The sequence below is a fragment of the Cetorhinus maximus genome, unplaced genomic scaffold, assembly GCF_964194155.1.
Source record: "Cetorhinus maximus unplaced genomic scaffold, sCetMax3.hap1.1 HAP1_SCAFFOLD_2764, whole genome shotgun sequence".
Classification (NCBI taxonomy): Eukaryota; Metazoa; Chordata; class Chondrichthyes; order Lamniformes; family Cetorhinidae; genus Cetorhinus; species Cetorhinus maximus.
In genome coordinates this window covers 20,001-36,030 of record NW_027598695.1, presented here as the reverse complement: position 1 = coordinate 36,030, position 16,030 = coordinate 20,001, and the positions used below count along the sequence as shown (strand labels likewise).

Genomic DNA, 16,030 nt, shown 5'->3' with positions numbered 1-16,030 from the left:
GGAGTGCCGCACTGTCGGTGGGTCAGTGCTGAGGGAGTGTCGCACTGTCGGAGGGTCAGTGCTGAGGGAGTGCCGCACTGTCGGAGGGTCAGTACTTAGGCAGTGCCGCACAGTTGGAGGGTCAGTACTAAGGGAGCGCCGCACTGTCGGAGGGTCAGCACTGATGGAGTGCTGCACTGTCGGAGGATCAGTACTGAGGGAGTGCCGCACTGTCGGAGGGTCAGTACTGAGGGAGCGCTGCAGTGTCGGAGGGCCAGTACTGAGGCAGCGACACACTGTCGGAGGGTCAGTACTGAGGGAGTGCTGCACTGTCGGAGGGTCAGTACTGAGGGAGTGACGCACTGCCGGAGGGTCAGTACTGAGGGAGCGCTGCACTGTCGGAGGGTCAGTAATGAGGGAGCGCCGCCCTGTCGGAGGGTCAGTACTGAGAGAGCGCCGCACTGTCGGAGGGTCAGTACTGAGGGAGCGCCGCACTGTCGGAGGGTCAGTACTGAGGGCGTGCTGCACTGTCGGAGGGTCAGTACTGAGGGAGCGCCGCACTGTCGGAGGGTCAGTACTGAGGGAGTGCTGCACTGTCGGAGGGTCAGTACTGAGGGAGTGCCGCAATGTCGGAGGGTCAGTACTGAGGGAGTGCCGCACTGTCGGAGGGTCAGTACTGAGGGAACGCCGCACTGTCGGAGGGTCAGTACTAAGGGAGCGCCGCACAGTCGGAGGGTCAATACTGAGGGAGCGCCGCACTGTCGGAGGGTCAGTACTGAGGGAGCGCCGCACTGTCGGAGGGTCAGTACTGAGGGAGCGCCGCACTGTCGGAGGGTCAGAACTGAGGGAGCGCCGCACTGTCGGAGGGTCAGTACAGAGGGAGCGCCGCACTGTCGGAGGGTCTGTACTGAGGGAGCGCCGCACTGTCGGAGGGTCAGTACTGAGGGAGCGCCGCACTGTCGGAGGGTCAGAACTGAGGGAGCGCCGCACTGTCGGAGGGTCAGTACAGAGGGAGCGCCGCACTGTCGGAGGGTCAGAACTGAGGGAGCGCCGCACTGTCGGAGGGTCTGTACTGAGGGAGCGCCGCACTGTCGGAGGGTCAGTACTGAGGGAGTGCAGCACTGTCGGAGGGTCAGCACTGAGGGAGTGCCGCACTGTCGGCGGGACAGTACTGAGGGAGCGCCGCACTGTCGGAGGGTCAGTACTGAGGGAGCACCGCACTGTCGGAGGGTCAGTACTGAGGGAGTGCCGCACTGTCAGAGGGTCAGTACTGAGGGAGCGCCGCACTGTCGGAGGGTCAGTACTGAGGGAGCGCCGCACTGTCGGAGGGTCAGTACAGAGGCAGCGACGCACTGTCGGAGGGTCAGTACTGAGGGAGTGCCGCACTGTCGGAGGGTCAGTACTGTGGGAGTGCCGCACTGTCAGAGGGTCAGTACTGAGGCAGCGACGCACTGTCGGAGGGTCAGTACTGAGGGAGTGCCGCACTGTCGGAGGGTCAGTACTGAGGGAGTGCCGCACTGTCGGAGGGTCAGTACTGAGGGAGTGCCGCACTGTCGGAGGGTCAGTACTGAGGGAGTGCCGCACTGTCGGAGGGTCAGTACTGAGGGAGTGCCGCACTGTCGGAGGGTCAGTACTGAGGGAGTGCCGCACTGTCGGAGGGTCAGTACTGAGGGATTGCTACACTGTCGGAGGGTCAGTACTGAGGGAGTGCCGCACTGTCAGAGGGTCAGTACTGAGGGAGCGCCGCACTGTCGGAGCGTCAGTACTGAGGGAGCGCCGCACTGTCGGAGGGTCAGGACAGAGGCAGCGACGCACTGTCGGAGGGTCAGTACTGAGGGAGTGCCGCACTGTCGGAGGGTCAGTACTGAGGGAGAGCCGCACTGTCGGAGGGTCAGTACTGAGGGAGTGCCGCACTGTCGGAGGGTCAGTACTGAGGGAGAGCCGCACTGTCGGAGGGTCAGTACTGAGGGAGTGCCGCATTGCCCTTACCTGCCCCCTCCTCTCCCCCCGCCCCCCACTAACCTCCCCACCACCCCACCCCGCTGAGCCTTCTCACGTTGTGTGAGAGAGAGAGAGACAGAGAGAGGGAGAGAGGGAGACAGAGAGACGGAGACAGAGAGGGAGAAAGAGAGAGCGACAGAGAGAGAGAGAGAGAGAGTGAGAGGCAGAGAGAGCGAGGGAGACAGAGAGGGAGAAAGAAGGGGAGACAGAGAGAGAGAGAGAGACAGAGAGAGGGAGAGAGAAAGAGGGAGAGAGAGAGAGACAGAGAGAGGGAGAGAGAAAAAGGGAGAGAGAGAGATAGAGAACGGTGCAGGGAGGGAATGCCAGAGATAGGGTTCATCCAATTGGCAGATGATCAGGAATGAGGGAGCGCCGCACTGTCGGAGGGTCAGTACTGAGGGAGTGCCGCACTGTCGGAGGGTCAGTACTGAGGGAACGCCGCACTGTCGGAGGGTCAGTACTGAGGGAGGGCCGCAGTGTCGGACGGTCAGTACTGAGGGAGCGCCGCATAGTCGGAGGGTCAATACTGAGGGAGCGCCGCACTGTCGGAGGGTCAGTACTGAGGGAGCGCCGCACTGTCGGAGGGTCAGTACTGAGGGAGCGCCGCACTGTCGGAGGGTCAGAACTGAGGGAGCGCCGCACTGTCGGAGGGTCAGTACTGAGGGAGCGCCGCACTGTCGGAGGGTCAGAACTGAGGGAGCGCCGCACTGTCGGAGGGTCTGTACTGAGGGAGCGCTGCACTGTCGGAGGGTCAGTACTGAGGGAGTGCAGCACTGTCGGAGGGTCAGCACTGAGGGAGTGCCGCACTGTCGGCGGGACAGTACTGAGGGAGCGCCGCACTGTCGGAGGGTCAGTACTGAGGGAGCACCGCACTGTCGGAGGGTCAGTACTGAGGGAGTGCCGCACTGTCGGAGGGTGAGTTAGAAGGGAGCGCCACACTGTCAGAGGGTCAGTAATGAGGGAGTGCCGCACTGTCAGAGGGTCAGTACTGAGGGAGTGCCGCACTGTCAGAGGGTCAGTACTGAGGGAGCGCCGCACTGTCGGAGGGTCAGTACTGAGGGAGCGCCGCACTGTCGGAGGGTCAGTACAGAGGCAGCGACGCACTGTCGGAGGGTCAGTACTGAGGGAGTGCCGCACTGTCGGAGGGTCAGTACTGTGGGAGTGCCGCACTGTCAGAGGGTCAGTACTGAGGCAGCGACGCACTGTCGGAGGGTCAGTACTGAGGGAGTGCCGCACTGTCGGAGGGTCAGTACTGAGGGAGTGCCGCACTGTCAGAGGGTCAGTACTGAGGGAGTGCCGCACTGTCGGAGGGTCAGTACTGAGGGAGTGCCGCACTGTCGGAGGGTCAGTACTGAGGGAGCGCCGCACTGTCGGAGGGTCAGTACTGAGGGATTGCCGCACTGTCGGAGGGTCAGTACTGAGGGAGTGCCGCACTGTCAGAGGGTCAGTACTGAGGGAGCGCCGCACTGTCGGAGCGTCAGTACTGAGGGAGCGCCGCACTGTCGGAGGGTCAGTACAGAGGCAGCGACGCACTGTCGGAGGGTCAGTACTGAGGGAGTGCCGCACTGTCGGAGGGTCAGTACTGAGGGAGAGCCGCACTGTCGGAGGGTCAGTACTGAGGGAGTGCCGCATTGCCCTTACCTGCCCCCTCCTCTCCCCCCGCCCCCCACTAACCTCCCCACCACCCCACCCCGCTGAGCCTTCTCACGCTGTGTGAGAGAGAGAGAGAGAGAGACAGAGAGAGGGAGAGAGGGAGACAGAGAGACGGAGACAGAGAGGGAGAAAGAGAGAGCGACAGAGAGAGAGAGAGAGAGTGAGAGGCAGAGAGAGAGAGGGAGACAGAGAGGGAGAAAGAAGGGGAGACAGAGAGAGAGAGAGACAGAGAGAGGGAGAGAGAAAGAGGGAGAGAGAGAGAGACAGAGAGAGGGAGAGAGAAAAAGGGAGAGAGAGAGAGAGAGAACGGTGCAGGGAGGGAATGCCAGAGATAGGGCTCATCCAATTGGCAGATGATCAGGAATGAGGAAGCGCCGCACTGTCGGAGGGTCAGTACTGAGGGAGTGCCGCACTGTGGGAGGGTCAGTACTGAGGGAGCGCCGCACTGTCAGAGGGTCAGAACTGAGGGAGAGCCGCACTGTCGGAGGGTCAGTACTGAGGGAGTGCCGCACTGTCGGAGGGTCAGTACTGAGGGTGCGCCGCATTGTCGGAGGGTCAGTACTGAGGGAGTGCCGCACTGTCGGAGGGTCAGAACTGAGGGAGAGCCGCACTGTCGGAGGGTCAGTACTGAGGGAGTGCCGCACTGTCCGCGGGTCAGTACTGAGGGAGCGCCGCACTGTGGGAGGGTCAGTGCTGAGGGAGTGCCGCACTGTCGGGGGGTCAGTACTGAGGCAGCGCCGCACTGTCGGAGGGTCAGTACTGAGGGAGGGCCGCAGTGTCGGACGGTCAGTACTGAGGGAGCGCCGCACTGTCGGAGGGTCAGTACTGAGGGAGCGCGGCACTGTCGGAGGGTCAGTACTGAGGGAGCGCCGCACTGTCGGAGGGTCTGTACTGAGGGAGCGCCGCACTGTCGGAGGGTCAGAACTGAGGGAGAGCCGCACTGTCGGAGGGTCAGTACTGAGGGAGTGCCGCACTGTCCGCGGGTCAGTACTGAGGGAGCGCCGCACTGTGGGAGGGTCAGTGCTGAGGGAGTGCCGCACTGTCGGGGGGTCAGTACTGAGGCAGCGCCGCACTGTCGGAGGGTCAGTACTGAGGCAGCGCCGCACTGTCGGAGGGTCAGTACTGAGGGAGTGCCGCACTGTCGGAGGGTCAGTACTGAGGCAGCGCCGCACTGTCGGAGGGTCAGTACTGAGGGAGTGCCGCACTGTCAGAGGGTCAGTTCTGAGGGAGCGCCGCACTTTCGGAGGGTCAGTACTGAGGGAGCGCCGCACTGTCGGAGGGTCAGTACTGAGGGAGCGCCGCACTGTCGGAGGGTCAATACTGAGGGAGCGCCGCACTGTCGGAGGGTCAGTACTGAGGGAGTGCCGCACTGTCGGAGGGTCAGTACTGAGGGAGTGCTGCGCTGTCGGAGGCTCAGTACTGAGGGAGCGCCGCACTGTCGGATGGTCAGTACTGAGGGAGCGCCGCACTGTCGGAGGGTCAGTACTGAGGGAGCGACGCACTGTCGGAGGGTCAGTACTGAGGGAGTGCCGCACTGTCGGATTGTCAATGCTGAGGGAGCGCTGCACTGTCGGAGGGTCAGTACTGAGGGAGTGCCGCACTGTCGGATTGTCAATGCTGAGGGAGCGCTGCACTGTCGGAGGGTCAGTACTGAGGGAGTGCCGCACTGTCGGAGGGTCAGTACTGAGGGAGTGCCGCACTGTCGGAGGGTCAGTACTGAGGGAGTGCCGCACTGTCGGAGGGTCAGCACTGAGGGAGTGCCGCACTGCCCTTACCTGCCCCCTCCTCTCCCACCGCCACCCACTAACCTCCCCACCACCCCACCCCGCTGAGCCTTCTCACGCTGTGTGAGAGAGAGCGAGAGAGAGACAGAGAGAGGGAGAGAGGGAGACAGAGAGACGGAGACAGAGAGGGAGAAAGAGAGAGAGACAGAGAGAGAGAGACAGATTGAAAGGCAGAGAGAGAGAGGGAGACAGAGAGGGAGAAAGAAGGGGAGACAGAGAGAGAGAGAGAGACAGAGAGAGGGAGAGAGAAAGAGGGAGAGAGAGAGAGACAGAGAGAGGGAGAGAGAAAAAAGGAGAAAGAGAGAGAGAACGGTGCAGGGAGGGAATGCCAGAGATAGGGCTCATCAAATTGGCAGATGATCAGGAATGAGGGAGCGCCGCACTGTCGGAGGGTCGGTACTGAGGGAGTGCCGCAGTGTCAGAGGGTCGGTACTGAGGGAGTGCCGCACTGTCAGAGGGTCGGTACTGAGGGAGTGCCGCAGTGTCAGAGGGTCGGTACTGAGGGAGTGCCGCACTGTCGGAGGGTCGGTACTGAGGGAGCGCCGCACTGTCGGACGGTCAGTACTGAGGGAGCGCCGCACTGTCGGAGGGTCAGTACTGAGGGAGCGCCGCACTGTCAGAGGGTTGGTACTGAGGGAGCGCCGCACTGTCGGACGGTCAGTACTGAGGGAGCGCCGCACTGTCGGAGGGTCAGTACTGAGGGAGTGCCGCACTGTTGGAGGGTCAGTACTGAGGGAATGCCGCACTGTCGGAGGGTCAGTACTGAGGGAATGCCGCACTGTCGGAGGGTCAGTACTGAGGGAGTGCCGCACTGTCGGAGGGTCAGTACTGAGGGAGCGCCGCACTGTCGGAGGGTCAGTACTGAGGGAGTGCCGCACTGTCGGAGGGTCAGTACTGAGGGAGCGCCGCACTGTCAGAGGGTCGGTACTGAGGGAGCGCCGCACTGTCGGAGGGTCAGTACTGAGGGAGCGCGGCACTGTCGGACGGTCAGTACTGAGGGAGCGCCGCACTGTCGGAGGGTCAGTACTGAGGGAGTGCCGCACTGTCCGCGGGTCAGTACTGAGGGAGCGCCGCACTGTCGGAGGGTCAGTACTGAGGGAGTGCCGCACTGTCCGCGGGTCAGTACTGAGGGAGCGCCGCACTGTCGGAGGGTCAGTACTGAGGGAGCGCCGCACTGTCGGGGGGTCAGTACTGAGGCAGCGCCGCACTGTCGTAGGGTCAGTACTAAGGGAGTGCCACACTGTCAGAGGGTCAGTAATGAGGGAGTGCCGCACTGTCAGAGGGTCAGTACTGAGGGAGTGCCGCACTGTCAGAGGGTCAGTTCTGAGGGAGCGCCGCACTGTCGGAGGGTTAGTACTGAGGGAGCGCTGCACTGTCGGAGGGTCAGTACTGAGGGAGTGCCGCACTGTCGGAGGGTCAGTACTGAGGGAGCGCTGCACTGTCAGAGTGTCAGTACTGAGGGAGTGCCGCACTGTCGGAGGGTCAGTACTGAGGGAGTGCCGCACTGTCGGGGGGTCAGTACTGAGGGAGTGCCGCACTGTCGGAGGGTCAGCACTGAGGGAGTGCCGCACTGTCGGAGGGTCAGTACTGAGGGAGTGCCGCACTGCCCTTACCTGCCCCCTCCTCTCCCCCCGCACCCCACTAACCTCCCCACCACCCCACCCCGCTGAGCCTTCCCACTCTGTGTGAGAGAGAGAGAGGGAGAGAGGGAGAGAGGAGGAGGGAAAACCACCGAGCGTGTGCCGGTGGGCGGCTGGTGGTCTGGAGGAGGCCCCGGCTGTTGTGTTGTGTGGCCTGGCGAAGGCTGTAATCAGCTGCGTCACCAGAGGGCGGAGATTGGGGGCGGAGGAGGCTTAACCAGGGGGTGTGTGTGTGTGTGTGGGACACATTCCCCAGGCAGGGAACACCAGGCAAGGACACAGTGACTGCGGAGGGAGCATCTCCGGCCCCCGGGGAGGGAGAGGGCTCGGAGCGGGGGGGTGGTCGGGGGATCGGGGAGGGAGAGGGGCTCGGAGCAGGGGGGGGTCTGGGGATCGGGGAGGGAGAGGGGCTCGGAGCCGGGGGGGTCGTGGGGAGAGACTCCGGCCGGACAGGCTGGAAAGGAGCCGTGGAGGTGAGCTCGGGGGGTGGCGGGAGGGCTGATGGGTGGTTGGGGCGGGAGGACAGGGGGGCCAGCCAGGCTTTGGGGGAGAGGGAGGGAGGCACAGAGCCCCCTGCTGAAGAGGAGCAGCTGTCACTGCAAGGGGGGGAACAACAATGTATTGCATTTATATAGCACCCTAATGGTGAAAAGACATAAAATAAACACTTCACAGGCACAGAAACCAGAGAGAAATCTAACTTGGAGCCCACCATGGGGATATTAGGCCAGGTGATGAAAAGATTGGTTAAAGAGGTTGAAAGAAAGAGAGAGAGGGACAGAGAGATGGAGAGAGAGAGGGAGAAAGAAAGAGAGAGAGAGATAGAGCGGGAGAGAGAGAGAGAGACAGAGAGAGAGAGAGAGACAGAGAGAGGGAGAAATAAAGAGAGAGAGAGAGAGGGAGAGACAGAGAGAGGGAGAAATAAAGAGAGAGGGAGAGACAGAGAGAGAGAGAGACAGAGAGAGGGAGAAATAAAGAGAGAGGGAGAGACAGAGAGAGAGAGAGACAGAGAGAGGGAGAAATAAAGAGAGAGAGAGAGAGGGAGAGACAGAGAGAGAGAGAGACAGAGAGAGGGAGAGAGAAACAGAGAGAGAGAGAGAGGGAGAGACAGAGAGAGAGACAGAGAGAGGGAGAGAAAAACAGAGAGAGAGACAGAGAGAGAGAGACAGAGAGAGGGAGAGAAACAGAGAGAGAGAGAGAGAGAGAACGCTGTAGGGAGGGAATGCCAGATATAGGGCTCATCAAATTTGCAGATGATCAGGAAAGAGGCTGCATCTCACTGTCGGAGGGTCAGTACTGAGGGAGTGCTGCACTGTCAGGGGGTCTGTACTGAGGGAGTGCTGCACTGTCGGAGGGTCAGTGCTGAGGGAGTGCTGCACTGTCAGGGGGTCTGTACTGAGGGAGTGCTGCACTGTCGGAGGGTCAGTGCTGAGGGAGCACTGCACTGTCAGGGGGTCTGTACTGAGGGAGTGCAGCACTGTTGGAGGGTCAGTACTGAGGGAGTGCTGCACTGTCCGGGGGTCTGTACTGAGGGAGTGCAGCACTGTCGGAGGGTCAGTACTGAGGGAGTGCAGCACTGTGGGAGGGTCAGTACTGAGGGAGTGCTGCACTGTCGGAGGGTCAGTACTGAGGGAGCGCTGCACTGTCGGAGGGTCAGTACTGAGGGAGTGCTGCACTGTCGGAGGGTCAGTACTGAGGGAGCGCTGCACTGTCAGGGGGTCTGTACTGAGGGAGTGCTACACTGTCGGAGGGTCAGTACTGAGGGAGTGCTGCACTGTCGGAGGGTCAGTATCGAGGGAGTGCTGCACTGTCGGAGGATATGTACTGAGGGAGTGCTGCACTGTCGGAGGGTCAGTACTGAGGGAGTGCTGCACTGTCGGAGGGTCAGTACTGAGGGAGCGCCGCACTGTCAGAGGGTCAGTACTGAGGGAGCGCCGCACTGTCAGAGGGTCAGTACTGAGGGAGCGCCGCACTGTCGGAGGGTCAGTACTGAGGGAATGCTGCACTGTCGGAGAGTCAGTACTGAGGGAGTGCTGCACTGTCGGAGGGACAGTACTGAGGGAGTGCCGCACTGTCGGATGGTCAGTACTGAGGGAGTGCCGCACTGTCGGAGAGTCAGTACTGAGGGAGCGCCGCACTGTCAGAGGGTCAGTACTGAGGGAGCGCCGCACTGTCAGAGGGTCAGTACTGAGGGAGCGCCGCACTGTCGGAGGGTCAGTACTGAGGGAGTGCCGCACTGTCAGAGGGTCAGTATTGAGGGAGCGCCGCACTGTCAGAGGGTCAGTCCTGAGGGAGCGCCGCACTGTCAGAGGGTCAGTACTGAGGGAGCGCCGCACTGTCGGAGGGTCAGTACTGAGGGAGTGCTGCACTGTCGGAGGGTCAGTACTGAGGGAGTGCCGCACTGTCGGAGGGTCAGTACTGAGGGAGTGCCGCACTGTCGGAGGGTCAGTACTGAGGGAGTGCTGCACTGTCGGAGGGTCAGTACTGAGGGAGTGCTGCACTGCTGTGAGAGAGAGAGAGGGAGGGAGGGAGAGAGGTGGAGGGAAAACCACCGAGCGTGTGCCGGTGGGCGGCTGGTGGTCTGGAGGAGGCCCCGGCTGTTGTGTTGTGTGGCCTGGCGAAGGCTGTAATCAGCTGCGTCACCAGAGGGCGGAGATTGGGGGCGGAGGAGGCTTAACCAGGGGGTGTGTGTGTGTGTGGGACACATTCCCCAGGCAGGGAACACCAGGCAAGGACACAGTGACTGCGGAGGGAGCATCTCCGGCCCCCGGGGAGGGAGAGGGGCTCGGAGCAGGGTGGTGGGGGGCGTGGGGGTCGGGGGGAGAGACTCTGGCCGGACAGGCCGGAAAGGAGCCGGGGTGGTGAGCTCGGGGGTGGTGGCGGGAGGGGAGGGGGAGGGGGTCAGCCAGGATTCGGGGAGGAGAGGGTGGGAGGTCGGCACCCAGCTCCCTGCTGAAGAGGAGCTGAGGGCGCCTGAGGCACGGGGTGGGGGATTTCACCCCCCACGGTTGGGGGTGGGGGGTTGGGGCACGTGGGGGGTGGTGGGGGGTTGAGGTCAGGCCAGAGTCCTGTCCCCGGGGAGTGTGCGGGCGTGACCCCTCGGTTGTCGGGCACTGGCGAGAGCGGGTAACCCGCCCTCCGGCAACGACGAGGCCTGTCGAGGCCCCTCAGCTATTGACTTGAACATGTTTCAGGCTGCCCGGTCCGACCTTCGCGGGTTGGCAGGGGAGGCTGGGGTGGGTGGGGAGGGGAGGAGAATCCATTTCTCACCGACCCTCACCCACGGGACAGGATGAGCTGTCCGCATTCCCCACCCCCTCTGCCGATTGAGTAAAAACAAGATGAAACTTTGGGCGGCCTCTTTGTTCTGATTACGTTGCGGTCGGGAGTTTGTTTTTTGGTGATGAGCCTCTGTGTTTGATGTTCAAGTTCCTCAGCTCTCTCTCTGCCTTCAGGGGGACTTTCGTGGTGTGCTCCTGTCGGGCCTGCTCGGACTTGTGCGCTCACCCTCCTCCCTCTCCCGCGCCCACGCCCACACCCCGGCATCTCCTGACGCTGGCTGGCCGCTGATTGGCCAAACATCGTGGGATCGCGGTCAGTGGGGGGAAGGGGCAGGTTCCAATGGCCACTCACCCGTCACCCTCAAAACCCTGGCCATCGAGCTCCAAGGGATGCGGGGCATGTGGGCACCAGCACTGACTGCCCGTCCCTAATTGCCCCCTTGAGAAGGTGGTGGGTGGGTGAGCTGCCTTCTCGAGCCGCTGCAGTCCCCGTGTGGTGTAGGTACACCCACAGCGCTGTTAGGGAGGGAGTTCCAGGATTGTGACCCGGCGACTGTCGGGGCTGGAGGAGGTTACAGAGATAGGGAGGGTTCTCGGGGCTGGAGGAGGTTACAGAGATAGTGAGGGTTGTAGGGGCTGGAGATGTTAGAGAGATAGGGAGGGTTGTAGTGGTTGGAGGAGGTTACAGGGATAGGGAGGGTTGTAGGGGCTGGAGGAGGCTACAGAGATAGGGAGGGGTGTAGGGGCTGGAGGAGGTTACAGAGATAGGGAGGGTTGTAGGAACTGGAGGATGTTACAAAGATAGGGAGGGTTTAGGGGCTGGAGGGGGTTATAGAGATAGGGAGGGTTGTAGGGGCTGGAGGAGTTTAAAGAGATAGGGAGGGTTGTAGGGACTGAGTAGGTTACAGGCTTTGGGACTTTAATAGGAGCTGGAGGGATTTACAGAGATAGGGAAGTTTGTAGGTGCTGGAGGAGGTTGAAGAGATAGGGAGGATTTTAGGGGCTGGAGGAGGTCACAGAGATTAGATGGTTGTAGAGGTTGGAGGAGGTTACAGAGATAGGGAAAGTTGTTGGGGCTGGAGGGGGTTACAGAGATAGGGAGGGTTGTAGGGGCGGGAGGAGGTCACAGATTTATGGAGGGTTTTAGGTGTTGGAGGAGGTTACAGAGATAGGGAGGTTATAGGGGCTGGAAGGAGTTACAGAGTTAGGGAGGGTTGTAGGGGCTGGAGGAGGTCACAGAGATAGGGAGGGTGTAGGGAATGGAGGGGATTACAGAAATATGGAGGGCTGTACAGGCTGGAGGAGGTTACAGAGATAGGGAGGGTTGTAGGGGCTGGAGGAGGTCACAGAGATAGGGAGGGGTGTAGGAGCTGGAGGAGGTTACAGAGATAGGGTGGTTGTAGAGGTTGGAGGAGGTTACAGAGATAGGGAAAGTTGTTGGGGCTGGAGGGGGTTAGAGAGATAGGGAGGGTTGTAGGGGCGGGAGGAGGTTACAGATTTATGGAGGGTTTTAGGTGTTGGAGGAGGTTACAGAGATAGGGTGGGTTGTAAGTGCTGGAGGAGGTTACAGAGGTAGGGAGCGCTGTAGGGGCCAGAGGTTAGAGAGAAATAGAGGGTTGTAGGGGCTGGAGAGGTTACAGAGATAGGGAGGGTTGTAGGGGCTGGAGGAGGTGACAGAGATAGGGAGGGTTGTAGGGCTGGAGGAGGTTATAGATTTATGGAGGGTTTTAGGTGTTGGAGGAAGTTATGAGATAGGGAGGTTATAAGGGCTGGAAGGAGTTACAGAGTTAGGGAGGGTTGTAGGGGCTGGAGGAGGTCACAGAGATAGGGAGTGTGTAGGGAATGGAGGGGATTACAGAGATAGGGAGGGTTGTAAGTGCTGGAGGAGGCTACAGAGGTAGGGAGGGCTGTAGGGGCCAGAGATTAGAGAGAAATAGAGGGTTGTAGGGTCTGAAGGAGGCTACAGAGATCAGGAGGGGTGTAGGGGCTGGAGGAGGTTACAGAGATAGTGAGGGTTCTAGGGATTGGAGGAGGTTACAGAGATAGGGAAGGTTGTCTGGGCTGGAATGGGTTATAGAGATAGGAAGGGCTGTTGGGGCTGGAGATGTTAGAGAGATAGGGAGGGTTGTAGTGGCTGGAGGAGGTTACAGAGATTGGGAGGGTTGTAGGGGCTGGAGGAGGTTACAGAGATAGGGAGGGTTGTAGGAACTGGAGGATGTTACAGAGATAGGGTAAGTTGTCAGGGCTGCAGGGGTTTACAGAAATAGGGAGGGTTGTAGGGGCTGGAGGAGGTTACAGATTTATGGAGGATTTTAGGTGTTGGAGGAGGTTCCAGAGATAGGGAGGTTATAGGGGCTGGAAGGAGTTACAGAGATAGGGAGGGTTGTACGGGCTGGAGGAGGTTACAGAGATAGGGAGGGTTGTACGGGCTGGAGGAGGTTACAGAGATAGGGAGGGTTGTACGGGCTGGAGGAGATTACAGAGATAGGGAGTAGTGTATGAGCTGGAGGAGGTTACAGAGGTCTGGTGGGTTGTAGGTGCTGCAGGAGGTTACAGAGATAGGGAGGGTTGTAGGGACTGGAGGAGGTTACAGAGATAGGGAGGGTTGTAGGGACTGGAGGAGGTTACAGAGAAAGGGAGGGTTGTAGGGACTGGAGGAGGTTACAGAGATAGGGAGTTTTGTAGGTGCTGCAGGAGGTTACAGAGATAGGGAGGGTTGTAGGGACTGGAGGAGGTTACAGAGAAAGGGAGGGTTGTAGGGACTGGAGGAGGTTACAGAGATAGGGAGGTGTGTAGGAGCTGGAGGAGGTTACAGAGATCGGGAGGTGTGTCGGTGCTGGAGGAGGTTACAGAGATCGGGAGGTGTGTCGGAGCTGGAGGAGATTACAGAGATCGGGAGGTGTGTCGGAGCTGGAGGGATTTACTGACATATTTTGTCACTCTCTCTGTGATTTTCCCCTAGGATGAATAAACTAACTCACTGGCTGTTTCTTGTCCTGGCCTCTCTCTTTCCGTCGTTATACGGTAAGCTTTGGGGGAGTCAGGAGGTGAGATACTCGCTGCAGGATTCCCAGCCTCTGACCAGCTCTTGTAGCCACAGTATTTATATGGCTGGTCCAGTTCAGTCTCTGGTCAATGGTAACCCCCCAGGATGTTTTGTAGCGGGGAACTCAGTGATGGTAATGCCTTCAGAGCGTGAAGCAGATTTACTGAAACGTTGCTGGGACTGACGAATTTTAGCGATGAGGAAAGATGAGACAGGCTCCTGTTGAGTTGAGAGACTTGAAGCAGATTTAACGGTGATGCAGTGTATTATGACGGGTACGATTGAATGAGTTTGGGGGAGTGATTTCTCTTAACAGAGAACTCCGCATTGGAGAGAACAGATTTAACGGGATATAGACAGGTGAGGTGAGTAGCAAAACATTTGACAGGTGGTGTACGAAGGGAGGAAATGCGACCATGTCCGCTTTAGCAGGAGGAATAGGGAAACAGAATATTATTTAAACAGAGATAGAGGCTGCTGAACGCTGAGGTACAGAGGGACCTGGGTGTCCGGGTACATCAATCACCACAAGTTAATATGCAGATGCAGCAAGTGATTGGGGAGGGAAATGCAATGTTGGTCTTTATCGCGAGGGGGGGGTGGAGTATAAAAGTCGGGAAGTCTTGCTCCAACTGTACAGGGCGTTGGTGAGGCCGCTCCTGGAGCCCCTGTGGACAGTTTCAGTCTCCTCACCTCAGGATCGATAGACTCGCATTGGAGGCCGTTCAGAGAAGGTTCACTGGGCCGATGCCTGGGGTGAAGGGGGTTTGTCTGATGAGGAAAGGTTGAGCAGGTTGGGCCCTGTACCCATTGGGGTTTAGAAGAGTGAGGGGTGGTCTTATTGAAACATATCAGATTCTGGAGGGAGGGAGGGGGTTTGACAAGGTGGATGCTGAGAGGATGTTTCCCCCTCGTGGGGGTGGGGGGGAATCTAGAACGAGGTGGGAGGGGGGGGCACAGTTTCAGAACGAGGGGTCTCCCATTGAAGACGGAGACGAGGAGGAATTTCCTCTCTGGGAGGGTCGTGAGTCTGTGGGATTCTCTCCACCCCCCCCAGAGAGCAGTGGGGGCCGGGTCAGTGAATATATTCAAGGCTGAGTTAGACAGGTTTCTGATTGACAAGGGGGAGAGGGGGGGGTCGAGGGTTATGGGGGGGAGAGGGTAGGGGGGGAAAGTGTCGTTAAGGCCACAATCAGGTCAGCCACGATCTTACTGGATGGGAGAGCAGGCTCGAGGGGCTGAATGGCCTCCTCCTGCTCCTAATTTCAAATCTCTTATGATGCCTATCTTGGGTAGCTGTGACACGGTGGGCCGAGTGGCCTCTTCCTGTGCAGCGGATTGTTCTGCGTGGGGGGGGGCGGGGGAGAGGGAATGCGACGCGGGTGGGACTGAGGGCGGGGGTCGGGTGGGGTTGCGGTGAGGAACGGCGACGAGGCGGGCGGCCGTTTCATAACGCACCCGAGCTCACGCAGTCCCTTCTCTGAATGTTCCTCCACAGCTCGCGGCTGGTGCTACGCCAATCACGAGTGCGGTAAGTCCACCTCTGATTCCCCTATACCCCCTCTCCGCTCCTCCCAAACCCGCCGGGGATTGTACCTGAGGCCCGGCCTCCCTTCGGGATACGGACCGCGGTCAGTCCGCAACCAGGCCCCAGATCCGGCCCTAGTGGTGAACTGTCCAATCCCACACCCGGTGTTGGCCCTAAGACCCGCTCACACACACACATGGAGCAGGAACTTCCCTCCCTGAAACTCTCCGACTCTCTTCTCTCTCTCTCTCTCTCCCTCTTCAAGACGCACTTTACAAACTCCCTCTTTGACTGAGCTTTGGCCCGTTAAGTCCCTAATAGGCCCCGTATCGAGGCTCGGGCCAGTGTCGGATTGGTGTCTGCCTTAGGCCCCCTGCGTAGATTTTCACCGCACTCAACGTGTTGTATCAATGCGAGTCGCTCTCAATGCCCCAGCAGGAGGCCTGAATTAGGCCTGAGTCAATCCGCTCGCAGAGAGTGGGCATTGACGTGTGTGAGGGAGGGAGGAGGGGGCCTCCAGCTTTAAGCCTGAGGCCTAACCCTGGTTGCTTCAGTGGACTTGATGGGAATGCCTGCCCTGTCCCGCTATCGTCTCCCCCGTGCCGTGGAGAGAGGCCCTTGTAGCCCTAGGCGCCGAACACCATCGCCAATGCAGCCTGAGGCCTAGCCTGCAGGCCTGGGAGCGGTGGAATCGGGGTGGCGGGAGGGGGGTGTTGTCGGAGTGCCTCCTCCCTCCCTTTCTCCCGGTTCATGATTCCCCCGCTGTGATCCCGCCTCTGGCCTGGGTTTTTCTCCTTCTCCAGGTCCCAGGACGTGGGCCAGGATTTCCCGGGCCTGCTCGGGCCTGCAGCAGTCTCCCATCAACATCCGGACGTCGAGGGCCATCGTCAAACCCAGCCTGAGGACGCTGCGCATCGAGAGGCTGTTCCGGGAGATACGAGCCACCCTGGAGAACAACGGTCACAACTGTGAGAGACACTGCGTTTACCGGGTGCTTAGGAGGTCATGGGACACATAACCGTCTCGTGTGGGTGGACGCGGAGAGACGGAGATACCCAGCTCCGTTCCTGGCCTAGTTAAAGCCAATCCCACACCCAGTACTGAGCACCTGACACACA

The 16,030-nt window shown here is 60.1% G+C and overlaps 1 protein-coding gene across 1 annotated transcript in view; it reads left to right on the top strand.

The window, feature by feature from the left end:
- The first annotated feature begins 13,301 nt into the window (after window positions 1-13,301).
- LOC144677620 (carbonic anhydrase-like) overlaps window positions 13,302-16,030 on the top strand; it is a 19,648-nt gene continuing 16,919 nt past the window's right edge. Inside the window, exons 1-3 of the mRNA XM_078537658.1 lie at window positions 13,302-13,362; window positions 14,883-14,915; window positions 15,716-15,880. Of these exons, the coding sequence (XP_078393784.1) occupies window positions 13,302-13,362; window positions 14,883-14,915; window positions 15,716-15,880 (259 nt within the window). The remainder of the gene's footprint in view (window positions 13,363-14,882; window positions 14,916-15,715; window positions 15,881-16,030) is intronic.